General features: G+C 55.8%; 9 protein-coding genes across 9 annotated transcripts; 7 read left to right on the top strand and 2 right to left on the bottom strand.

Moving 5' to 3' along the window:
* Window positions 1-1355: 1355 nt before the first annotated feature.
* Window positions 1356-3743, top strand: HCM1 (Forkhead transcription factor; the record flags this gene model as incomplete). The annotated part of the gene is made up of 1 exon (XM_064804318.1): window positions 1356-3743. The coding sequence occupies one exon, from the start codon at window positions 1356-1358 to the stop codon at window positions 3741-3743; it is 2388 nt and encodes a 795-aa protein (XP_064657088.1).
* Window positions 3744-6448: 2705 nt separating this feature from the next.
* Window positions 6449-7604, top strand: LTR77_007082 (uncharacterized protein; the record flags this gene model as incomplete). The annotated part of the gene is made up of 2 exons (XM_064804319.1): window positions 6449-6827; window positions 6892-7604. 2 exons carry the CDS (start codon window positions 6449-6451, stop codon window positions 7602-7604), a joined length of 1092 nt encoding a protein of 363 aa, XP_064657089.1.
* A 706-nt stretch (window positions 7605-8310) lies between these two features.
* Window positions 8311-10265, top strand: ARB1 (ABC transporter ATP-binding protein arb1; the record flags this gene model as incomplete). The annotated part of the gene is made up of 2 exons (XM_064804320.1): window positions 8311-10085; window positions 10139-10265. The coding sequence occupies 2 exons, from the start codon at window positions 8311-8313 to the stop codon at window positions 10263-10265; spliced, it is 1902 nt and encodes a 633-aa protein (XP_064657090.1).
* A 783-nt stretch (window positions 10266-11048) lies between these two features.
* SNF2 (transcriptional regulator) lies at window positions 11049-15449 on the top strand (the record flags this gene model as incomplete). Its single annotated transcript, XM_064804321.1, has 3 exons — window positions 11049-11171; window positions 11242-15165; window positions 15222-15449. The coding sequence occupies 3 exons, from the start codon at window positions 11049-11051 to the stop codon at window positions 15447-15449; spliced, it is 4275 nt and encodes a 1424-aa protein (XP_064657091.1).
* Window positions 15450-15813: 364 nt separating this feature from the next.
* On the bottom strand, window positions 15814-16424 carry HIS3 (imidazoleglycerol-phosphate dehydratase; the record flags this gene model as incomplete). The annotated part of the gene is made up of 2 exons (XM_064804322.1): window positions 15814-15887; window positions 15926-16424. The coding sequence occupies 2 exons, from the start codon at window positions 16422-16424 to the stop codon at window positions 15814-15816; spliced, it is 573 nt and encodes a 190-aa protein (XP_064657092.1).
* Window positions 16425-16601: 177 nt separating this feature from the next.
* On the top strand, window positions 16602-17170 carry RPC19 (RNA polymerase subunit AC19; the record flags this gene model as incomplete). Its single annotated transcript, XM_064804323.1, has 4 exons — window positions 16602-16706; window positions 16764-16855; window positions 16908-16984; window positions 17037-17170. 4 exons carry the CDS (start codon window positions 16602-16604, stop codon window positions 17168-17170), a joined length of 408 nt encoding a protein of 135 aa, XP_064657093.1.
* Window positions 17171-17252: 82 nt separating this feature from the next.
* Window positions 17253-17988, bottom strand: LTR77_007087 (uncharacterized protein; the record flags this gene model as incomplete). Its single annotated transcript, XM_064804324.1, has 5 exons — window positions 17253-17264; window positions 17323-17430; window positions 17506-17652; window positions 17736-17797; window positions 17853-17988. The coding sequence occupies 5 exons, from the start codon at window positions 17986-17988 to the stop codon at window positions 17253-17255; spliced, it is 465 nt and encodes a 154-aa protein (XP_064657094.1).
* Window positions 17989-18505: 517 nt separating this feature from the next.
* LTR77_007088 (uncharacterized protein) lies at window positions 18506-19995 on the top strand (the record flags this gene model as incomplete). Its single annotated transcript, XM_064804325.1, has 2 exons — window positions 18506-19325; window positions 19388-19995. The coding sequence occupies 2 exons, from the start codon at window positions 18506-18508 to the stop codon at window positions 19993-19995; spliced, it is 1428 nt and encodes a 475-aa protein (XP_064657095.1).
* Window positions 19996-22460: 2465 nt separating this feature from the next.
* gsk3 (glycogen synthase kinase 3) lies at window positions 22461-23986 on the top strand (the record flags this gene model as incomplete). The annotated part of the gene is made up of 7 exons (XM_064804326.1): window positions 22461-22503; window positions 22565-22737; window positions 22802-22885; window positions 22940-23288; window positions 23342-23535; window positions 23590-23794; window positions 23853-23986. 7 exons carry the CDS (start codon window positions 22461-22463, stop codon window positions 23984-23986), a joined length of 1182 nt encoding a protein of 393 aa, XP_064657096.1.
* Between the last annotated feature and the right edge of the window lie 1184 nt (window positions 23987-25170).

Here is a 25170-nt window from a genome sequence, read left to right on the forward strand (position 1 = left end):
TGCTGGATGGATATACGCCGCTAGTGGAGAGCGCGCTATAGAGGGTAAGAAATGAGAAGTGATCTGCTGAAGCACGATTCCTTATACCTTCAAGAGGACAAGGAACAGTCGTGACTGAGACAAAGGCATAACCAGATGGTTCTTTGCCCCTCTGGCGCCTTCCAGCAGCACTCGTGTCTACGAGCATTACCCCGGTCTAGAAGACATCACACACATACCGTAAGACCACAGCAACGGCCGCCATGGGTCGAAGGATAGATGACTCGGTATGGGCTTATGAGGTAGCTGCGATACCAGACTGTGTCATTCAGCAAACGATCGTCCTGGTTAGAGACGAAGAACATGTGAGTGTACCATTTTTAGAAGTAGACCACCACAAGTACCATGTAGGCTTGAGACATATCAAGCCATGCGGACAGATCAGTAAAATTATCACGTGACACGTACGGTTTTCGTGATGCGCCAAGCATGGTGAAGGTTTGGGATGTCGTGTTCAGTCCGACCTTTCGGATGGAACAAATGCCACAACACCCAACGTTCGCCTTCTTCGTACTGTTGCTTCAATCCTTCGTCGTCCCTAACTTCTCAAGCCACCGTCGCCATACCATCGTGGCAATCGTGAGAGCCACTCCATCCATTGGCGCTCAAGCCTCTGTCGCGATCGACGATCCAGCGCGTGCCGGCAAGCAAGCCTCCAGACAGGCCTATCGCCGCAAAAGTACGCAAGGGCTGCTCGGACTGCAAGGTAAAGGCAAATCCATCGCCCTATCACGAGCGCGCACGTCCTCCTTGCGCGCAACATCTGCCGCCCACCACTCGTCTCGGCCTTTGTTCGAATTAGATTCACAGATTCCACCTCAGGCCCCGCTTCATCCCGGCACGCCCACCTCACCTCGTCTTGAGAGCAGAAGCTGCATTGTTCCTTCTTCTCAGACCATTGTCAGGACGTTGACGGCCAGCATCGTGCTCCAAGTGAATAGGAGGAGCAGAGATTGGGAAGGCAGATGGTGAGTCGTGAATTCCTTGGATCTTACGTCGCTCGACGGCGGCTTCCCACCTTACCGCGCTCCGTGCGTGACTGCGAAGCTCCAGGATTGCTCGCACTCCGAGTGTGCTATGAATACGACTATTCACAGGAGGACATCTTCATAAGACTGACGACTTTGACTGCAGAGGCTTTGAGCATCTCTACCGCCCACGACACCACCAACCCACGAGAACACGTCATCGCCCACCCGGAGGCTCGCTAGAAGCGAAGACAGCGACCTCAGGATTCACGACACTACAGAAAGACGCGTCATTGCGCGCCAGAAATACAGAGGACATAATCAGAAAACTGCATGCCGCCCTCCACGATGGGTTCGACGCGTCGGCCGCCGTCGGTCGACATCTACAACGATCCCGACGCGTCATTTCAGCACAGCGGCTCGTCGGACGTGGAAACGGCACTACTCAATGCACTGGGACCACTCAGCGATGCGTCAAACAAGCAGAATATGCACTTTGAGCGCCCACACACATCTGCCGGAGGCGCCTCTCCGGTCAAGACGGACAGCTCGCCCATGCGCCCCATGAGCTCGAACAGCTTGACGGAGTACAGGATACCACCACCGATGCAGCCTGACTTCAACACGGACTCGCCGCAGAAGAACGCCAACTTCTACTCAGCCTACGCACCCCCGATGCACCAGCGACCCGAAACTGCACCGGTCAACATCTTCCACCAAGGACTGCCAGTGGACAAGGAGAACTTTTACGACTCGAACGCGTTCCCAGGGCTGCCGCATCACTCTTTCGAAGAAGCGGAGTATGGCTACAAAGCTCCACTGAAGAGAACCATGTCGGACTCTGCTCCCATGAAGAGTGGTGTGATGAAGAAGCAGAAGCTCGAAGTTGAAGAGCCTATCATCCTGCCCGATCCGAAGGACCTGCCCTCAATTCAAGACGATGGCACCAAGCCGACGTACAGCTATGCTGAGCTCATCGGCATGGCCATTCTGCGCTCGCCAAACCGCCGCCTTACTCTTGCGCAGATCTACAAGTGGATCTCGGACCACTACTCTTTCTACAAGCCTTCCGACAGCGGGTGGCAAAACAGCATCCGCCACAATCTCAGTCTTAACAAGAACTTCATTAAGCAGGAACGTCCCAAGGACGACCCAGGCAAGGGCAACTACTGGGCCATCAAGCCTGGCGAGGAGCGTCCATTTTTGATGGGTAAGAAGAATCCAGTCAGGCGCATCACGAATCCAGACGGCTCTTCGTACATGAATGGACTGCCTGGCGAATTTGGATATCGCACAGGTAACACTCCAGCTATCGGCAACTTTACTTTGGCTCCCGGCCCAGTGAAGAAGAGCGAGACCAAGGCTATCGACTCAGCAAAGTTCCCAGATGAGACCGAGCTGTCTTCGGATGGCACGATTCCAGCCTCCGATCCAGCGCTTCAAGAGGATGACAAGGATGATTTTGCGAGCATGATGCCACCGCCAGCGCACATACCTTCATCGCCGCCTCCTGTCGAGCTCGGCTCTTCTCCACCGCCGATGCTTGCTGAGGAGCGCAAGGCGACACCACCTCCCGTCCCGCGCTTCCCATCCACCAGCAGGTCTGGCAACCGTCGTCAAAAGTTCGCTGGTCTCAATGACAGTGGCTACTGGTCTTCGATCGAGTCTTCGGCAGCACGTGGCGCGCCGCATCCGCTTACTTCTGAGGCTGACATGGCTCGTCCGCAGCGCAGCAAGAAAGGTCGTGCCGAACTTGAGATTGCGCGCATTCGGAGCTCGTCGTTTGACAGCCCGAACAAGGACAGGCTGAACTTCAAGGCTCCCGTTTCGCACTTCGTCTCATCTTCACCCCTCCGTGATGATAACCCTCTGACCCCTGCCGTCGTCTTCAAGCGCCCTGCGAAGCCGCCGCCGTCGATTTCGCCGAACACCAATCTCAGGAACCACCGTAGCCGTATGAGGGCTCTGCTTGGTACTCCGGGCAATGCACTCACCCCAGCCAAAGATGCAGGTCTGGTCGAAGAGAGCTTTAGTCCAGCGATGAATAACTGGAGTCCGGCCTTTAACATTGGCGACGACAGTAACTCTGGGATCAACGCAAGCCTCACACCATATCAGCCTTCAAAGTCTCTCTGGGCGTCATTTGGTAAGACACCAGGCGCCAGCACGAGCAAGGTGTACCCAAACCCATTTGACATCTTCATTGATGCTCCAGAAGAGGACATCGCTGCTCGTGGCTCACCTGAGAAGCGTTCGGCTAGGCGCCCTTCGCTCGCTCGGGCGGCCACTAGCACCAGTATCCTAGCAGACATCACTGGCAGCTCGAAGAGCGATAACGTCACTCTTGCGCCGACCAGCAACAGCCCCTTCTCGCTCTCGCCCTTCATCTCGATGCCAGGCAAGCTGCGATCGCCGGCTAAGCTGGGCTCGCCGCTCAAGCAGAGCTACAAGCCACCTACCAAGAGCGTGAGTCCTGATGACAAGTGGCTCGACATTGGCATTGGCGGCGAGAACGTCCACCCTGGCGGCCATGACACTACGGATTTGTTTGGCGGAGCACACCTACCGAGCGATGGGAGCGAAGAGGGTATCGATCTCTTCCAGGACTTCGGCAAGATCGGTCAAGCGCAGCAGTTCCATGCAGCCGACAACCGTGCGAACGGCAGCCCAGTGAAGCGTTCGATGCCGCCGCCCGCCCGCCCAAGTCTTGGTCGGAGCAACACCAGCAGATGGTAGGACCATCACGCCAGCGATGCCAGATCGGCTTTGCGCGAGACGAGGCGAGGAATGACGAAGTGGAGCGGATGCAACGAGTAATGACTGCGCTTTGAGGCGCTTGGGACTGGGTACGACAACAACGACGTCTGGAAACATCTGGGGGTGTTGGCAACGAGGAGGGATTCAGTATGCTTATTTTGGTTCATGTGGTTATTTGGTAATGAGTCTCTTTGCTTGGGTTTTGATGACGTTCATGGGACACACGTATGGGATGGGTTGGCGGAACACCAGGGAAGGGAAAAGCGGAAGCGAAGAGGATATGATTATTTGGCTCTGCAGGTCTTATGCTATGCTGTACTTTTGGGAGTACTGGGTTAAGTTTTGACACGAGAATGATACAAAATTATTTGCAACTCGACTTTCGCGCCGTTTCATGTTTCTTCCAAATAGCGCGGTAGGTGGTACGGGCTGCGCTGCCAGTTGGGTCTGAGAGCATTGACCTGGAAGGGGAAGGGTACTTCTGTTATACCTTCGTACAGGACGATGTGATTGCTGGTAGAGTGATGTACTGAAGAATCAAAATGGAGCACAGGGCAGTGTATTGGGGAGTTTGTTCAGATTCGAGTTCGGTTGTGCCATCTTCTGCCAGGTACAGACACATGTAGCCTCCTGACCCATATATCTATCTCATGGAAGCTTCTCACCGATATGCTTCCCGCAAGACGAACCACAGCCAACACACCCGCAACCGTCTCCACTCGCCAGACGACCATGGGCCAATGCTGCGGCCGCCTCGTGAGCCCAGGGTATCCGGGACTTCCAGACTTTAAACGACAAGCGTGGGTGTATCGCAGGAAGCGGAAAGGACGTGAGAAACGGAGAGGAAAGCGTGACAGACGTCCTTCCAGTGCCGCACGGTCAACTGCTGCGACGCGAATACCGGACGTCCAGCAGGGACAGCTGACTGAGGAGTATAACCCTTGGGTGTTGGCGCCGGCGTTAGTCTCCGCGAACGTGGGCAAGGCTGGTGGTACTCTGCGACCGACCGGTACGATCGAGATCCATGCTGACCACGGAGAGGACCCCAGGAGGTTGCCATGGATGGCCCTCGAGCATGGAGGGTGGCGATGGGCCATCCTCCGCCTCGCAGTTCGTTGTTCGTCTGCAGGCGCTGTAGGTTTCCCTCAAAATGTCGGGTTATTCAGGAAAACCAGACCTCCGACGGAAAGCTTGGATCCCATGACAAGGATTGCAAACGAAAGCAATCTGAAGGCGCTTCAAACAGTTCTCCGTCGAGAGTTGCGGCTCCAAAGTAGCATGGCCAGCAGGGACAGCAGGCGGCGCGGGTGCTGTCTCCGCAAGCGAAGACAGATTTGACAATGCTCTCAAAACTAACAATGCAAACAAAGGAATAGGGATCAAGGAGAGGTCTCCAAGAGCTTGGTGTGGGGAGGTTCCGAGCGTGGGAGCTGGCGGCGGTTTGTCCTCCGTCTTGCGGCGGGATGTTCTGGTTCGAGCGCTGTTGGGCCCGTATTCTTCGTCCGCACAGAGTAGTGGGCGTTGCTTTGCGGCGTACGTCAGATCTGCACACACAATTTGTATGTGGTGGTTGTTTGATCTCGGTCAACCTCGTACGCAGCATCGCGGCGCACGCTCACCTGAGCCGGCGATGATCTCATTGTCGCCGCAGTCGCCGGCACAGAATGGGTGGGAGTGGGTGGTTCTATTGCATTGCGTGCTCCAGTCATCGTGCAATGATAATTCCAAAAGAGCAGGCGGAATGCAGTCTTCTGGAGCCCGAACTGTTCCAATGTCCGCATTGTCGCCTCGACAGTAGCTTGGAAATGAGATAGCCGACAGGAGGCCCCGGCCTTGCGTGGACGTAGGCTGTTGATCTGACTCCACCTACCTACCTTCGGACCTTCACCGGGCGATGAGTCGTTGTTGCGGACTTCGAAGTGTCGTTTATGGAAGGACTGGATGTTTCGACTGCCACCTGAGCTTTTGCTGTGTCTGGCAATTGCCATGTGAATCCCCGGTCAAGGCTGCCGCTGGTAGTCAGCCTGAGGGTCGTAGAGGATGAGAGCAGAAGCCAGATGGGCGCAGAACCATTTGGGCGTGCCCCCGACACAGCAATGATCAGTCTTTGTTCTCCTCCCATTTATGAGGAACCTCACCCCTCGTGAGGACATTCATATCTTCGTCCTCGTTCATCTCCAGCAGCCTATATCCTCAGCAGTGAATTCCCATATAATTGCGCAACGTCATCCGATTTGCACATGCACCCCAACCAGCGTGCGCTACTTCCTCTTTCGGAAAGATCCTTGCCCTCTGACCAACCAGAAGTGTCTTTCATCTCCCGCCAAAACGAACATTCACCGCGCTGGGCTGCTAACAGCGAGCTAGAAGCCTCCGGAACTGATTGAGATTTTGGCACTAGCGGCCCACTCTGCTATAAGTTCTTGAGATTCTCTTCGACCGACCCAAACATTCCACCCACCACCACCCGGCACCTCGACCTTCGAGAACTCCTTGATCGGTCCAAAGTGCCTTTCCTCTGGACACTTTTGTCTTCTGCAGCAGTCAGCAACCCAAGCTAAGAGGGGAGAGAGTCCAGACTTCTTACGAAGAGGTGATTAACGTGAAAATCAGAACTTCACCTTTCTCACCTGCACCGATCACACCATTCCTCCTCTTCCTCCCCCCTGACCATCACCTTCACGATGGCCGCAGCAGCAGCGCCCGGAGGCAATCAGCCACCTGGCGGCAACGGCTTCGGAAAGAAGCCAATGGGTCGCGGCGCCGACGACGAACCCGACCCCTTCGGCATGAAAACCTTCCTCAGCCCGGCGCACGGGCGCAAGGGAGCGGCGAAGAAGAAGGAGACGAAGAGGAAGCGCGTTGCGGATGACGATGAGGTTGACGAACAGGAGGAAGAAGTTCCTTTCGCCGACGATAGCTTCCTGGGCAAGAGCGGTCATCGCAAGAAGAAGGAGCAGAAGATGGCCTGGGACAATGAGACTGATCGTCCTCTCCTTCTGACAGGGTTGTCGAGGAAGATCACCTACAAGGAGATGAAAATCATCGCTGCAGCGTATCCACGTGAGTTCACCTTGCTAGCTTCTCCGCGAAATGGTTTTTATTGATGCTAACGTATGACGTGCAGAGCAACCCACCGCGAAGGCCATCCAGGAGAGGCTTACAAAGCTCCGGGCCGAACAAGAGCGCATTCTCGCCGGGTTGCGTAAGTTTGCGACGTCTGCAGGTGAGATGGAGGCGCCCACCATCCCCATCCCGGATGCGCCGCCGGAGAACATCACTTGGGACGGCGTGCAGGCGTTCTTCCGGAGCAACAACTACACGCCAGCCGACATCAGGGCTCTGGCCGATGCGATGGAGCGCGGCGAAGACGATGCCACGGATGGCGAGACGCAGGAGGAGCCGGCCGCTCGCTCCACTCGACCAGCTGGCAGTGCTCTTCCTCTCGGTCTCGACGAGCCAGCCCATGCTACCAGGATCACGGCCAGCAGGCGGCTTCGTGCGGCGGAGAGCAACGCCGTCACCTACCCCCCGCCGGCTACCGGACGCGCCGCTACCAACCCCTCCACCACCACCACCGCCTCCACGGATCTCCTCGCCGAACGCACCCAGCAAACGGCCACCATCGAAGTTTTCCGTCAACAGATCCGGGACCGCAAGGCGCGCGAGGCGCTGGAGGCCGAGGATGCCGAGATCGCACGCCTGATGCAGGAGCAGGAGAAGGAGAAGCGTGACGGGGATGATCATGGCAAGGGTGAGGACGGCAAGGGCGGCGACGATGGTGAGGGCGAGGAGGGCGGTGCGGACGGTGAGAAGGGCGAGAACGTCGGGGGAGAGTAGGGGAGGGACCTCCTCTCCAGCACCGATGTGGTACTACGGGGCGGCCTGAGTGGTTATTGTTCGGACTTGCTGCAGCGGAGAGCCGGTGATCGAGCTGGCGACCAGCGCTTGAGACTGTCGGCAGGGAAGTCTTGACGCAGCTATTGTTTTCATGTTTTTCTCGTGCGAATACTCAGCAGAGCGTTTCTGGAGTCTGGCTAGATACCCCTGGGCTGGAATGAAATTACGCTTGTACTTCACTTCACTCTTATCAGTCTTCGTACTCATACCGCTTCCGTACTCATACCGCTTGACTCCCGTTGATGCATATGGCAGTCCGTAAAAGTGCTTGCCCGCATGAATCACGTCGGACTCTGAAGGGTCAGGAGGTGAGGTGAGGTCAATGGTCTTGGCACATGTCCAAAAAATTCCTTCGAAAGTGCCCGCAATCCGCTTGCCCAACCATATGACGCGGGACTCAGCATAACTTCTTCGTCCTCTTCCTCCCTCTTCCTCCCTCTTCCTCTTTTCCCACCAAATTTCCTACTACACAAGCTCTAGCAGCAGGCCTGCGAACGATACCACACGAAACCCTTCCCTTCCTCGCCTAAAGGTCGCTCCCGCATTTCCTTGCGAAGCGCCGGCGAACCCCACCGGGCCACGACAAAGGCCTGTGAAAACTTGACAGGAACCACTTCCTATCCTACCTCACTTACACACCGCAAACATGGTCTCCGCCTCGAAAGCAGCACGTCAGGCCAAGCGCGAGGCCGACGGCAAGGAGCCAAAGAAAACAGTAGCCTCCAAGGCCGCCTCTAAGAATGCGTCCAAGGCAGGCTCCGAAGCCTCTTCCGTGAACGGCGATGAGACACCACCGATGATGGATGGCGACGGCGACGCCTTGCCAGACAACAAACAGAGAGCCATCAACAACAGAGTCGCCAGACTTGCGCTCCAAGAGGACAAGGACGGCATTTCTGACAGAGTCACGACAGGTGTGCTCGCGTCGCTGGAGGCGAGTCGAGACGTCAAAATCACTTCAGCCTCGCTCGTGTTCCACGGCAGAGTCCTCATCAATGATACTACGCTTGAGGTCAACTACGGCCGAAGGTACGGCTTGTTGGGCGAGAACGGCTGCGGCAAATCCACTCTCCTCAAATCGATCGACAGGCGCGAGTTCCCCTTCCCTGAGCACATCGACATCTACCTTCTGAACGAGGGTGCTGAGCCTTCTGATACCGGCGCTTTGGACTGGGTGGTCAACCAGGCCGAGAACGAGATGAAGAGGTTGGAGGATCTTGCAGAGAAGATTCTTGAGGACGACGGAGCAGACAGCCCGAAGCTGGAAGACCTGTACGAGCGGATCGATGGCATGGACCCGTCGACGTTCCGTACCCGCGCTTCGCTCATTCTGACCGGTCTGGGCTTCAACAAGAAGACCATGGATAAGAAGACGAAGGACATGTCTGGTGGATGGCGTATGCGTGTTGCGCTCGGCAAGGCGCTGTTCATCAAGCCTTCCCTGCTACTTCTGGATGACCCAACCGCACATTTGGACCTCGAGGCATGTGTGTGGCTGGAGGAGTACCTCAAGAAGTGGGATCGCACACTTATCCTCGTCTCGCACTCCATGGACTTCCTGAACGGCGTATGCACAACCATGATCGACATGCGGCAAAAGCAGCTCATGTACTACGGTGGTAACTACGACTCGTACATTAAGACAAGGACCGAGAATGAGGTCAACCAGATGAAGGCGTACGAGAAGCAGCAAGAAGAGATCAAGCACATCAAGGAGTTCATCGCCAAGGCTGGTACTTACGCCAACTTGGTGAGGCAAGCAAAGTCTCGTCAGAAGATCTTGGACAAGATGGAGGCGGATGGGTTTATCCAGCCTGTTCACCAGGACAGAGTCTTCACGTTCCGTTTTGCGCAAGTCGAAAAGCTGCCTCCGCCTGTGCTGTCTTTGGACAACGTCACCTTCTCCTACTCTGGCGAATCGAAGGACAACCTCTACGAGAACCTCGACTTCGGTGTGGACATGGACAGCCGGACAGCGCTCGTCGGACCCAACGGTGTCGGCAAGTCCACGCTCCTGCGCATCTTCACTGGCAAGCTTTCACCCACCGGCGGCTCAGTCTCTCGGCACACCCACTTGAAGCTTGGTCTCTACAGCCAGCACTCTGCAGAGCAGCTCGACCTCACCAAGTCTGCGCTCGACTTTGTGCGTGACAAGTTCCACAGCGTCAGCCAAGACTACCAATACTGGCGTCAACAGCTCGGCCGCTACGGTCTGAGCGGTGAGTCGCAGACTGCGTTGATGGGTACGCTTTCCGAAGGCCAGAAGAGCAGAATCGTGTTCGCGCTGCTTGCGATTGAGGGACCGAACATGTTGCTGCTGGACGAGCCGACGAACGGACTGGACATTCCGACCATTGATTCGCTGGCTGATGCGATCAACACTTTCGCTGGTGGTGTGGTGGTTGTTTCCCACGACTTCAGGTAAGCCTCACATTTCGAATACAGTATGATGATACATGCTGACCACGATACAGACTGCTCGACAAGATCGCAAAGGACATCATGGTATGCGAGAACAAGACCGTGACAAGGTGGGATGGCAGCATCGGCGAGTACAAGAACCACTTGCGCAAGAAGATGCTCAAGGCCGGCGGTGTCTAAACAATTTCACCACTATGACTACCAACACGACACTTTGATGAGTGCATGGGTCTCTTTACAGTACGGTGGGCACGGCACTTGGCTGTCATGAGGGATGATTATACTGCATTGCATGACAGTATGTGCGTGAACATGCATGGCTCGAGGGCGAATACGGTGCATTGGATGGGATAGACCTACAGGCGCTTCACGTCTGAGTTGTGTAGCTTTTCCAAAATGCGAATCATGAAATGAATGTGAATGGCCTTCCAAAGTCTTTTCTCGCCTGTGAAGTGGTCCGACATCACGTGATGCTTGGCACAGCGGCCCGCGTTTGCCTCCTCGATTCAGCGCTTCTGCCAACACCCAGCTGCAACACAGGCGGCATCGACACCTCCGAGCCCGAAAGACGACCCCCCGCTGTTGAAGCGCATCAACACCATCCTCGACTCGGCGATTGGCACGCGTTGGAACACGCCGCGACCATCTGTTCACTCTCTATTGCCCGCTTTTTCACAGTCACTACTGCCTGAGCAATCACGACCCGATCAGCGAGCACCCACGAGCAGCGGCCATCAGCCAGTCCTCCACCCATCTCATTGGGCTTCGAAGCCGCATCCCGCATCCATACCACGCTTCACGAGAGCCTACCCCGGACTATCACCGCCCCGTGCTGGATATTTGCTTCCCCAACCAATTAGGGAAGCTGGTGGATCACCTCTCATCACGTGTCGCGTGCGCCCAGAACTGCACTGCGCAGTTCAGAAGTCTATGAAGAGGTAGAAGGGACATACTCCAGACAACATGGCTGCTGTGCAGGCCAATGCGGCCATGCAACAGCAGCAGCAGCAGCAGGGCAATAACCCCATGATGAACAATGTCCTGCCGCATGGCATGACCAAGGAGGATGTTCAGCAGATATACAAGGTACGTACTAGCACTCTATCCTATATAGCAAGGAGTATTGGGTGAGGGATGCTGACATGCTACGCTGCAGAAATACCAAACAATGAAGGCTCAAGGCGTGCCGGACAATGAGCCCGAGATGATGAAGGCGCGCCAGATCCTACAGCAGATACAGCAGAAGACTGAGCTGCTCAAGAGGCAGGCTGCGGCGCGTCAGGCTCAGCTCAAGCAGCAACAGGCCATGGCTCTGCAGCAGAATGGCGCTGGTGGTTCGCGGCCTCAGATGAATGGAGCACCTACTTCGACCGCGCCTTCTATGCCTACGACCAACAGTCCGAGTCAGACGCAGACAGGCACACCAACTGCGAATGGCATGCCTCAGAATGCTCCTCCCCAGGCGACTGAAGCGCAGGCGGCCGCGACATCGGCACAGGGCAAGAATGCAGCCCAAGCGATGTTTTCGAAAGAGCAGATCAGTATGCTGGGCAGCCAGATGAGGGCGTTCCAGGCGTTGCAGAAGAATCAGCCTATCCCAGCAGACGCACAGGCTCGTATCTTTGCTTCCCGGCAGACCCAGGCGTCGGTGCCAGACGGAGTTGCAGCTGTGGGTAAAGTGCTAGATGAGGCCGCAAAGGGGGGGAAGGTGGACGGCCAGGAGGATGTGCAACCTCGGCACAAGTTCGAGACATTCACCGATCCTCACTCTCTGCTGTTCAAGAACATCGGCTTCCTGGACCACTCGCATCGTCAATCTCGGCCCATGATACCCAGCATTATGCCCTTGGGTGTGGATCCAGAGCGCGTGCGGGAAGAGCGCGAGAACATGATCTACAATCGTGTTGTCGCGCGGAAGCAGGAGCTGGGGAAGACGTCCGCGAACATCGGCGCATGGGACGTGAGCAAGTCGGACAAGCCAACAGACAACACGAACCTCAAGCTCAAGAGCTTGATCGAGTACAAGATGCTGTGCCTGTTACCAAAGCAGCGGGAGATGCGGCAAAAGATCAGCAAGGAGATGGCGATGTCGGACAATCTGTCCATGACCGCGAACCGTTCAATGTACCGCCGCGTCAAGAAGCAGTCTTTGCGTGAGGCGCGCATCACCGAGAAGCTTGAGAAGCAACAGCGCGATGCCGCTGAGACAAAGGAAAAGAAGAAACACCTCGACTTCGTCCGGGCTATCACTCACCACGCAGACGAAATTCGGCAGAGTGCTCAACAGCACAAGAACCGCGTGCAGAAGCTTGGCCGTCTCATGATGAACACCCATTCGAATATCGAGAAGGAAGAGCAGAAGCGCATTGAGCGGACCGCCAAACAGCGTCTCCAGGCGCTCAAGGCTAACGATGAGGAGACTTATCTCAAGCTGCTCGGACAAGCCAAGGACTCTCGTATCACGCACTTGCTCAAGCAGACTGATGGCTTCTTGAACCAGCTTGCCACCTCGGTTCGTGACCAGCAACGCAGCCAGAACCGGCGCTACGCGGAAGAGGTCGTCGAAGAAGAGGACGAGCCAGAGGAGCCTGATAGCGAGGATGAGTCGAAGCCGAAGGTGGACTACTATGAAGTCGCTCACAAGGTCAAGGAAGAGGTCAAAGAGCAGTCACACAACCTTGTCGGTGGCACGCTCAAGGAGTACCAGCTCAAGGGTCTGCAGTGGATGATCTCGCTCTACAACAACAACCTCAATGGTATCCTCGCCGACGAGATGGGTCTGGGCAAGACCATCCAGACCATCTCGCTCATTACTTACCTCATCGAGAAGAAGGGCCAGTTTGGACCTTTTTTGGTCATCGTCCCGCTCAGTACGCTCACGAATTGGAACAACGAGTTCGAGAAGTGGGCGCCGACGGTTCAGAGAATTGTGTACAAGGGTCCACCTACCCAGCGCAAGAACCACCAGAACCAGATCCGATTCGGCCAATTCCAGGTTCTACTCACCACATACGAATTCATCATCAAGGATCGCCCTGTTCTGAGCAAGGTCAAATGGCTGCACATGATCGTGGACGAAGGTCACCGCATGAAGAACGCTGGCTCGAAGCTGAGCAGCACGATCACCCAGTACTACCACACCCGCTACCGGCTCATTCTCACTGGCACACCACTCCAGAACAACCTCCCGGAACTGTGGGCGCTGCTCAACTTTGTGCTTCCAAACATCTTCAAGTCGGTGAAGAGCTTCGATGAGTGGTTCAACACGCCTTTCGCAAATACCGGTGGTCAAGACAAGATGGACCTGACGGAAGAAGAGCAGCTGCTCGTCATTCGTCGGTTGCATAAGGTGTTGCGTCCTTTCCTGCTCCGTCGTCTGAAGAAGGACGTCGAGAAGGATCTTCCTGACAAGCAAGAGCGGGTCATCAAGTGTAACTTCTCGGCGCTTCAGGCTCAGCTGTACAAGCAGCTTGTTACTAACAACCGCATCATGGTCACCGACGGACAAGGCAAGAAGACTGGTATGCGTGGGCTGTCGAACATGCTTATGCAGCTGCGGAAGCTGTGTAACCACCCGTTCGTGTTCGAGGAGGTCGAGGACCAGATGAATCCTAGCCGGATGACGAACGACCTCATCTGGCGTACGGCGGGCAAGTTTGAGCTTCTGGACCGAATTCTGCCCAAGCTTCAAGCGACTGGGCACAGAGTCTTGATGTTCTTCCAAATGACGCAAATCATGAACATCATGGAGGACTTCCTTCGTTTCCGCGGACTGACGTATCTTCGTCTGGACGGTGCCACGAAGGCTGACGACCGGTCGGATCTGCTCAAGGAATTCAACGCACCGAACTCGCCTTACTTCTGTTTCTTGCTGTCGACTCGTGCGGGTGGTCTCGGTCTGAACTTGCAGACTGCAGATACGGTCATCATCTACGACTCCGACTGGAATCCTCATCAGGATTTGCAGGCTCAGGATCGTGCGCATCGTATCGGGCAGAAGAACGAAGTGCGCATTCTGCGTCTCATCAGCTCGAACTCGGTCGAAGAGAAGATTCTCGAGCGTGCTCAGTACAAGCTCGACATGGATGGCAAGGTCATCCAAGCTGGCAAGTTCGACAACAAGTCCACCAACGAGGAGCGTGACGAGATGCTGAGGGTCATGCTGGAGTCTGCGGAAGCGGCTGAGAGCTTGGAGCAGGATGAGATGGACGACGATGATCTCAACGTGATCATGATGCGCAATGATGACGAGCTCATCACGTTCCAGGAGATGGATCAGAAGCGGCAGCGGACGCAGCCATATGGTCCCGACAAGAAGTTGCCGCGTCTCATGGCTGAGAGCGAGTTGCCGGACATCTACATGCAGGAAGACAACCCTGTCGTCGAGGAGATCGAGTTCAACTACGGCCGCGGCGCTCGTGAGAGAACGAAGGTCAAGTACGACGATGGGTTGACTGAGGAGCAGTGGTTGGATGCTGTCGATGCGGACGACGATACCATTGAGGAAGCTGTCGCTCGCAAGCAGGCTCGTGTCGCTAAGCGCGCGGCCAAGAAGGAGTCTCGTGTTCGCGGCGAGTTCGATCTTGGCGATTCCCCGCCTCAGTCTCGAGCGAGTTCTGAGTCGCCTGCGCCAAAGAAACGTGGTCGGAAGCCGAACAAGCCAGAGAAGCGGAAGGCCGAAGAGGCTGCTCTTGATCCGGTACCTGAGCCACCCAAGAAGCGCGGTCGCGGCGCGAAGGTGGTTGAGACTTTGTCGAAACAGGATCGCGAGACCTTACAGACGATTCTTGACAACGTGCACGACTCGCTGCAAGATCTGGAAGAGGAGTCCACAGATCCTGGTCTGGCGAACCGCGGCATCATCGATCCTTTCCTGGAACTGCCGCCCAAGAGCGATTACCCAGACTACTACCAGCTGATCAAAGAGCCGATCGCGATGAAGCAGATTGAAAACAAGATCAACAAGAAGCAGTATCAGAGTCTGAGGCAGTTCCGGCAGGACATTGGGCTGCTGTGCAACAACTGCAGGCAGTACAATGAGGATGGGAGTGTGCTGTACAATGATGCTAATTTGATTGAGGTGAGCCTTCAACGCACACCACGAGAGGTGGTAAGCAGTACTAACTATCTCTACAGAACGCCTGCGTCGAGAAGCTCCGCGAGGAAACAGCCAACCACCCCGAATTCGCCGACTTCGATGATCAGAGTGCAGGCGACGGCGCTTCTACTCGCAACATCTCGAGCGTCGGCACGCCGCAGCCCGCGCCGCGATCGGGTTTCAAGCTCAAGCTTAATGGGTCGAAGGCTAACGGGAACTCGTCGCGGGGTGGAACGGAGAGTGTGGCGCAGAGTGATGAGGAGTAGGATCCTCGGAGGGAATGGCGTTCGTCATATTTATGATCTTGGTTTGGGTGGGCAGGGCGGGCGGTATGCTATGCACGATTACGAGGTTGCTTGCTTTGCTTTCGATTGATTGATTAGTGGATAAAACTTGGGCTGGCTGTCTTCGAAGGCATGGCGAGGACCGTGGAAGTTTGACGGCCAGCTTTGCTTGGGCATGAGGGCTTGTAGTTTAGCTAGAAACCAGACATCATTTCACCATTACACATTCCCATTCATCCATCTCATCGTAATGCATGTCTAAAACAGCACACCCTTCGTACTGGGCACCTCCCCCTCCCTCCCCACCACCGGCGAACACGCCATCCGCAACGCAACCGCCAACGCCTTAAACGCACTTTCCGCCCGATGATGATCGTTCTCCCCGCGTATACAATCCACATGCATCGTCACCCCCGCCCCCTGCGCGAAACTCTGCAGACAATGCGGCAGCATCTCACAGCTCAGATCCCCGATCTTCTCCCTCCGCAGACCCAGCTCTACCACGGAAAAAGGCCGATTACTCAGATCCACCACCGCGCGCGACAGTGCCTCGTCGAGCGGGCAATACGCGTACCCGAACCGCGCTAGCCCTGCTGTAGTCGACAGCGCGGACTTGAACGCCTGGCCCAACGCTATACACGTGTCTTCAGCAGTGTGATGGTCGTCTATATGCAAATCCCCGCGCGTGCGGATATGCACCGACCAACCCGCGTGTTTGGCCAGGGCGTGCAGCATGTGGTCCAGGAAGCCTATGCCGGTGTCTACGCTGATCTGCTGGGATTTCGAGGACTGCGAGGCGTGGGCTTGGGAGGAGGAGGTGCCATTGGAGGGGTCTGAGGAGAGGTCCCCGCCGTCGAGGTTGAGGGAGAGGGCGATTTTGGTCTCGTTGGTGTCGCGGTTGATGGTTGCGCTGCGGATGCGTGGGGGGGTGGACATGGTTTGTTGGTCGTCTGGCATTGGGGCGGTGGAGAGGGAGTTGGGAACGAACAAAAAGTGGTTTGGGGATGATGTGAAGCTGCAGGGCAGTTTGCTAGCGTGAAGCTTAAAATTTAAGGCTCGGTATCAAAATCTGGAGCGGATCTTGGACTCGTTGATCTCGGTACTGCTTCTCACTCCTCAAGAGACGTTACAAAGATGGCGCGCACGGAAAGTGATGTCGAGATGGCAGACGATGCGACTGGCGGCGCGGAGCAGAATGGTTCCACCGGCGATGAGTTTCGAAAGCAACGACTACGACTTGTACGACAGCCTTGGTTGTTATATGCTTGCCTTTGGAGACTGATGAGTGAACTACAGCTACCCAACTCGACCGAAACCGCTGCCTCATTCGCATTCGACAAAGAAGATCACACGCTCGGCAACGCACTACGATATATCATCATGAAGAAGTGCGCCAGTGCTACAGCCATCTGAAGACGAGTCGCTGACATGTGATCCCAGCCCCGACGTCGAGTTCTGCGGCTACTCGATACCTCATCCCTCGGAAGCTGTGATGAACCTGCGGATACAGACATACGGTGGGTCTTCTCCTCCGCGCTCGTAGCAGCGACAGACCTAACAAGGTAACAGATGATGTGAACGTTTTCGAAGTCCTCCGCAAAGGCCTCGAAGATCTCTCAGACCTCTGCGATGTGGTGGAGGACAAGTTCGTTGCTGCGAGAGATGAGTATGCTGCATCACAGCCGGGCGGCGAGGCGTCATGACACGGGCTGGCTGAGAACGGTGCAGTTTGAGAGTTTCTCGATTTGCTGCTTTGGTTCGATATATACACAGTGCGCAACAGCACTAGTTCCGTCCCTGGCGATAAGTTAGCGAGGAGTTCGGTTGGCAGCTGATAGAGGCTCGGTATGCATACTTCAATGAAACCCTGTATGAAATTCTGCGGCAGCTTCGCCTTCGGGTCCTCCTCCGCTCTGAAGTATTTGAGCACGTGTGTGAGTTGCTTCCAGAAGTTTAGTGTTTCCTGTGGTTCATCGTCAGCATGCCCTCTCACCCCCATGTTCTTCCTTCTTGCTCCTGGGTATCTGCTGCAACGCACCTGGAACTCCTGATGACTGTTGAACAACAACACATCCACCGTCCTCAGCTGCGCCACGTATCTGTGCCGTTCAAACTCTTGTCGCATCTTTGTCCGGATCGCGGAGACGGGCATGTTGAGGGAGTACATTTGCTGAATCTCGGGGGCCTGTTCGTGGGATATCCTGTTAGCCATGCTTTCCCCTTCTTTCCAGCACTCCCCGCCAGCTCTTGATATGGGTATGCACGTACCGACCGCACCCAGTCCCGGTAGCTGTGCAGGACTCGTTGCTTCGCATCTCCCCAACTCGCGGCTATTGCTCTCGTTAGCACAAGTCTTCGCTTTCTCGCGGGCTAGAAGTAGCGTACAACTGCGCGTCCGCTGCGCGAGGTATGTCGGATTGATCACCATCGTGAAGATGTCCTGGGAGCCTCGCGGCTTTCGTGGTTCTGCCTGGTCGTGTTCGTGGTCCTGCCGACGAAGTGTTGTCGGAGCTTTGGCCATTGGGAGTGAGGGCTGGACGCACGGGCCAATCTTGAGCCTTGGGCAGAGGGCCCTGAATATAACACACGCTCTCACTGCTACCGTCGCGCTATGAGGCTGGCCTTATCCTACGTGCCGGTACCATTTGGCCAGTAGTCCATGACCATTATCGGTACGTAATCTTTGTTGGTGGCTGAGCTACCAACATTCTTCAACGCGGTCTTCGACACAAGGATGTTGTGCTGCTCGTGTCGATAACCTGGTATACCATACTAGCTCTACTACGTTCTCTCATACCATGCCAAACCACTCTACCCGGAGATGTCGTTGACTCATGTGCACATACGGCTTACGTCTGCTTACCGAACCTAACAAAGGTTCAGATCAGCAACGCAGTGCGACCACCCAGACATGCAGGCCAGCAGCAAACGATGCACCTTTGTTTGACCAGATGGCGTGCAGACTTCGAGATTTGTCCTTGTTATCTGCTTTCTCTCGCACTACTTATCTAAGTCGTCGTAGACTTTACAGCAGCAGGATGTCGTCGAGCCCACCAACACCACCCCGGAAGGCGCCGTCGAACGAGACTGAATGGCGATTCAAACCATTGTCAGCGCCGACCGAATGGATCGAGTCCTATCGCCCTGGCGGACTTCACCCAATCCATCTGGGCGACACGCTGTGTGGTGGGCGATTCAAAGTCGTTCGCAAACTGGGCTACGGTTCCTCCTCAACCGTCTGGCTTGCGCAGGATACCCATCACAACCAGCTTGGCCAGACAGGCACGCGCTCCGGCCGACGCGCCACAAGCTACGGCTCAGTCGTGGCGATCAAGGTCATGATCGCGGACGCACCAGCGGATTCGAAGGAGTCGGAGATGTACAAGCTGATCAGCGACACACCGGCTGACGACCAGGCCAAAGACCATGTCCTGAGCCTCCTGGACCAATGCGACCACGAAGGTCCCAACGGCACTCATCGATGCATGGTATTCGAGCCAATGGGTCCTTCGGTCGGCATGCTGATGGATAGCGAGGATGGAGAAGGTGTACAGTTGGCACAAGCCAAGTCGATCTTGAAGGATACTCTGCTAGGGCTGCATTGCCTGCACAGCTGCCGCATCGCACACGGTGATCTGAACCAAGGCAACTTGCTCACGACGCTCAGGCCATCGCACGACCAGAATCCACAGGCGCTCGGCCAAAAACCTACGCCCGACAACATATCGGATCCGGTGACACGGAAGGACGGGAAGCCCGATCGATGGGCTCCCAGATACCTCTGTCTGGATCGTCCACTGACCGAGCTCGTCGATGCAAATGGCGCCTTCCGGACGAAGCTCACTGATCTTGGTGCCGGTATGTTGCGTCCGTTTTCGTGCAGCGCGATCCCGACTAACAGGCAATCTCTCTCATCTTAGCATTCTTCTTCGACGACCACCCAGCAGACCCCGCCACGCCCCTGGGGCTCCGAGCGCCGGAACATATCCTTCACGGCCCTGTAGACCACAGCATCGACATCTGGGCATTCGGCTGCCTGGTATACGAGATCTTCACCGGATTCCAGCTGTTCGCCATTTCTGATTTCGGCAGCACGGAGACCGAGAACAACGACTCGCACCTCCTGGAGATGACGGACGTCCTCGGACCGCTTCCTCCCGCGCTCTACGAAAAGTGGGATCGTCGCCATAGGTATTTCGGACCCGGTGGAGAAGCAATTCGGACGGGTGTTGGGCCTGATGAGCCCTCAAAGTACCCGATGGCTTTTATCGCGCCGCTTGAAGAGAGGTTTGGGGAGGCGAAGCCGGAGGAGATGGGTAAGGAGGAGACGGCGCAGGTGCTTGCGCTGATCAGGAGGATTTTGCAATATGATCCTGCGTTGCGGCCGTCGACTGCGGAGCTGCTGGAGGATGAGTGGTTCAAGAACATCGGGAGTGGTGAGGGAGAAGAGAGTGCTTCTTCTCGCAGTGAGAATGACGCTGCTGCACTCGACTCCACATCGGTGGACAGCGGAGTTGTCAGTTCATGAGCGTGTTCACCGGCGTTGTTGGACTGCCTTTTGTGCGAACGCTTACAAGTTGTTGGCGGTGGTTTTGCGATGGGAGCGCGGCGTTTTCGGGAGTGGATGATCGTCCATGTACGTCTGCAGACTTAGTGAGAATAGGTTAGCCAGGTCACGATACCCTCTTGGATAGCGGCTGAAGCGTGGCGAGGCCAGCATTCCGACCACCCATTCATTCTTCTTCAGCGAACGTCTCCTCGTACTAATCGACACTATGATGTCGCTTCAGTTTGGGATGGACTCCACGAGCTCAGCCTAGAGAGCACGAACGCACACTCAATTGCGCGTCCTTCTAGGCTTGATAAAGGAGGGCCAAGCATCCCAGGGACACTTACTGACCGCGTCATTTCACCGTGAACCTCTGTTGCTGTGGACCCGCGATGTTCTCACGGTGTCGATGGCCGGGCATCTCGTTGTTGCATCCCGGCCAGACCGCAATACATCCATGTTATGGGGCGGTGCTGGAGGCTGCCCTTCTTGCGGTCGTGTTTCCGATCTTTTGGTGTGCTGTTCATCAGATTCATCACCCTAGCCACACTTTGGGAAAGAAGAAGAGGTGCGACGATGAGACGTACATGCTGGAGATGGTAGAAGATACGACATTCTCTGACAACTCTATCTTACCTCTCCACTCACCTCTCACCTTCGAGACGGATCGCAGCCCGCAATTCCAACGCAAGGCAGACCCAAGACGCAGGTACGGCCCTCCTTATCTCGATCGCAAGCCTTGTCTTTGCCCGAACAAGCAGGTCACTTTCATTGAGGCTCTTCGCGCAACGTTGCCTTCCCACACACCTGGGACAGCTGCGATGTTGAAGCCCGCAGAGGTCTGAAAGCAGAAGGCACGGCGTGCGTTGACTTCTGCGACCTTCGATGGGGTAGATGCATCGCGTGCAGATTGTCCGAGCTGGTCAGCGAGTGCATGATCGTGCATAGATACTTGACCGGGGTGGTCTCGCTTTGGGCTCCGAGAGCTCAGGTTAAGACAGAAGCTCGAGTGCACGGCAAGCTTGGGGTATATATGTAGCTACCGCATGAGTTGCACAACAGAGTGAATGCTGTGAAACGACGAATGACTCGCATATCCAGCAACCGGTGTACGAACCATTGACACAGCTTGGCCCAAGGGAATGCCACTGTAGCTGCTGCTTCTCAGATCCGCTAGTTCGGTGGGATACATGATAGTCTATTTCGCGTATGTAGGTTAGATGCAGGTCGCTCGAAGAAGCGGCAGCAGGCACTTTCGTCATGTGGGCCAATGCGGCTTGGGTCTTCGGAGCTTCGGTTCCTGGGGGAAGAGGCTCTGAGGGGGGTGATGCCAACATTGGTAACAAAGTGTGGGAGATGAAGGGAGACGTTCTGAGAGGACGGTGTGTTGGTGCTTTGAAGGAGATGGGTAACCAATGGAAAAGGCAGGACTAGGGAAATTCATGGCTCCGGAGGTTGGCGGCGATGGGAAGAGAGGTTTGCGGAAAGCAGAGAATGGTGCAGAGACAGCGCTAAGCGCGAAAAGAGATCTGCAATGGTCACATGCTCCGCATGACCGTTTTGGTCCCCAAAGTATCCAGTGTCTCGCTGAGACGGCTGCTTGGCCTGGCCCCGGCCGTTCGCCAATCTGGCACGTCGAGGCAACGCCTGGTTCTCAACAAAAATGGCCGGTGTGCTCAAGACATCGACACCGTGTTGGTGATGGTGAGCGTCCTGCAGCGGTCTTGTTGGTATGCGCCCGGTACCTGTCTGCCTCGTCAGCCAAGGCACATGAGCCGTTGTTCTCACATGACCGCCCAAGTGGATGCTGCCAGTGGTAGCTCTCCATGGACTAGCAAATCATTCTGCCCCACCGCCGTTAAATGAGGCCGCTCGCAATGCTGGACCTGATCTGATATCCCCGTCCACCAGGGCCTCATATTACCTAAACTATTGTCCTGAGCGTGCGGCGCCAGTCTCGTGCCCTTTGCCAGCCAGCAGCGTGATTCTCCCGCCATTTGAGCTGTCTTGGGGTCGAATTGAATGAAATCCGGCAGCAGCCCCGCAACCTCGACCTGACTTCACTCCACCACTCCGCCCACACCACTTGCACTTCCACTTCACGCTCAGACACCCACTCTGCTCCGAGTGTCGCTCACTCCGTCATTGCCGTCGCCTGAAGCCAGCAGTCCCGCGACTGCCTCACTTACTCACGTCGCGCCTTCCACTGACCAAAGCATCCAAGTCAGCCGCCAGTCACCTGCACACCCCCATCACGCGCGCTCGTAATCCGACAGCTTGCGCCTCGCACCCGCACCACGACACGACCACCTCACCACCACACCTCCTCACCTACCTCTCGCCCACCACGGACTTCATCCGCGCCAATTTCAAGACCCGTTTGCGACACCACCTTTTGAAGATATCCCCGCCGTCCACGCGGTAGCGCGTGACTCTCCGCCAGCATGAGTTCGCGACCTTCGGCCTTCGGTGGCCTACGCATGGGTGGTATGAGCTCCCACAATACAAATATGCAAGCGATGGCAGAGTGAGCTGACACATACTACAGAGGTGATTCGCGAGAAGGTGCAGGATGGCCTGACGGGGGAAACCAAGGAGATGCAGTACACCCAGTGTAAGATAGTGGGCAACGGCAGTTTCGGCGTCGTCTTCCAGACCAAGCTGTCGCCTTCGGGTGAAGACGCGGCCATCAAGCGGGTGCTGCAGGACAAGCGATTCAAGGTAGGTCCCGGGCAAGAGAAAACGTTTATGCATGGCACGTGATCCTGACGTCGACCCTCTCCAGAACAGAGAACTGCAGATCATGCGCATCGTGCGCCACCCGAACATCGTCGAGCTCAAGGCATTCTACTACTCCAACGGAGACAGGGTTAGAGAACTCGACAACCACATGGGTGTGCAGACAGCGCTGATGGCAGCGCAGAAAGATGAGGTATACCTGAACCTGGTCCTCGAGTTTGTGCCCGAGACCGTCTACCGTGCGTCGCGCCACTTTAATAAGATGAAGACGACCATGCCGATCCTCGAGGTCAAGCTCTACATCTACCAGCTCTTCCGCTCCCTCGCCTACATCCACTCCCAAGGCATCTGCCACCGAGACATCAAGCCGCAGAATCTGCTCCTCGATCCGGCCTCCGGCATCCTCAAGCTGTGCGACTTTGGCAGTGCGAAAATCCTGGTGGAGAACGAGCCCAACGTGTCGTACATCTGCTCGCGGTATTACCGTGCTCCGGAGCTCATCTTCGGCGCGACCAACTACACGACCAAGATTGGTATGTGAAGCCTGAATTTTGAAATTTGAGTGATGAAAACTGACAATTTCCAGATGTCTGGTCCACTGGCTGCGTCATGGCGGAGTTGATGCTTGGGCAGCCGCTCTTCCCGGGAGAGTCGGGCATCGACCAGCTCGTGGAGATTATCAAGGTCCTCGGGACGCCGACGCGCGATCAGATCCGCACCATGAACCCCAACTACATGGAGCACAAGTTCCCGCAGATCAAGCCGCATCCGTTTAGCAAGGTAGGGAAAGATGGCGCCGAGAATGGCTCGGCTTCGAAGCTCATGCGATCTCAGGTGTTCCGTAAGGCGGATCCGAACGCGATCGACCTGATCTCGCGACTGCTCGAGTACACACCTACGCAGAGGCTGTCGGCGATCGACGCGATGGTGCATCCATTCTTCGACGAGCTGCGGGATCCGAACACGCGTTTGCCGGACTCTCGCCACACCAATGGCGGCAGCAAGGAGCTCCCTGTGCTCTTTGACTTCTCCCATCACGGTTTGTGAAGTCTTCATTTTCTTCTCGCTCGATTTGCCCCTTTCTGACCTTTTCACAGAACTCTCCATCGCGCCCCAGATGAACTACCAGCTCGTCCCCGCGCACATCAAGCCCACGCTCGCCGCCAAGGGGCTCGACATCGACAATCTCCGCCCGTTGACGAAGGACCAGATGATGGCTCGCTTGGACTGAGACTGTCCCCTCACGACAAACGCGAAGCACAAAATCCATTCCTAGCCATTTACGAGCAATGAGCTACAACAAACCCCATCACGACTTGAACGCAGCGGCATGCATAATTGGCTTGGAATTCTTGACCACGGGCGTTTCTGGCGTCTTGAGATGCAGGAGAAGAGAGAGCCCACGAAAATGAGGGCCAAAAATCTTTTCAGGAGTGACATGACAGGACTGGACAGGAGGCGGAAGGGATGCAAATGAAATGAAATGCGATGCGGATGCTGGGATGTGATACACTGTCCCTGCCCTGCAACGAGAGTGTGATGATGTTTTTTCCTGGGTGCAAAGCAAGCAGCGAAGAGGCGAAAGTTTTTCTGCAAGGACGGACTGGACAGATCACGTGTTCTGTCTGTCTGGTCTATCCTGCAATGGATGGATTTTTTGACAAGGCCGAGCATGGATTGGGCGTGGCGTGCTTGCTGTTGCTGCTGCTGGGAGTTTATACCAATGACTACTGGACTGAGTGTGTGTGAAGTTAGATTCCCATGGGGGAACGGCTAGGTCTGTCTGTCTGGCGGAGCTGCTCAGCAACGTGTGGAGTTATCGAAGAGAATTGCGCTTGAGAGTTGTGCCTTTTCTATCTTTTTTAAACGTGATCGTGTTTCCGATGTTCGTTTTCTGCATTCTCATGCTTGAGTATGGCCACTCTACGCTACAGTGGACGCGTTGGCTTGGAGGTGGTGGACACGTTTACCCAGCGGACGCGACGACTTGTTGCCTACATACTTGGCTCACAACTTCACTCTATTAAGCCCGCTCGCTTGCACGGACGCTACGGTACGCTTCCTTGTACACCGACTGCCGCCGGAATTACAGGAAACGACCAGGGTCGTGAAGTGACGCACCACACTGCCGGACTGGCGCGTACCTTTGAAGCCAGCCTTAAGAGCGCAACGTGGATGCTGACGTCGGTCTTCGAGTCCGGGACGGCGACTCACGCAGGTCGATTGTGCTGAGAGGAGGGATTGGGAACTGGCTAGGCGAATTTTCGAAGGACTGGGATGGATCGCGTCTCGTGGTTGAGATATCGCTCGCTGGTAAGAGTAAGAGCAGCGCTGTGGCTACGCTTTGTCTGCGTCGACGGGCGAGCAGTGTGCGTGTAGACCTGATCGAGTTCCAGGAGATGATGATGAAGAGAT

This window comes from Saxophila tyrrhenica, assembly GCF_035928015.1.
Source record: "Saxophila tyrrhenica strain CCFEE 5935 chromosome Unknown scaffold_11, whole genome shotgun sequence".
In the NCBI taxonomy this organism is placed as follows: domain Eukaryota; kingdom Fungi; phylum Ascomycota; class Dothideomycetes; order Mycosphaerellales; family Extremaceae; genus Saxophila; species Saxophila tyrrhenica.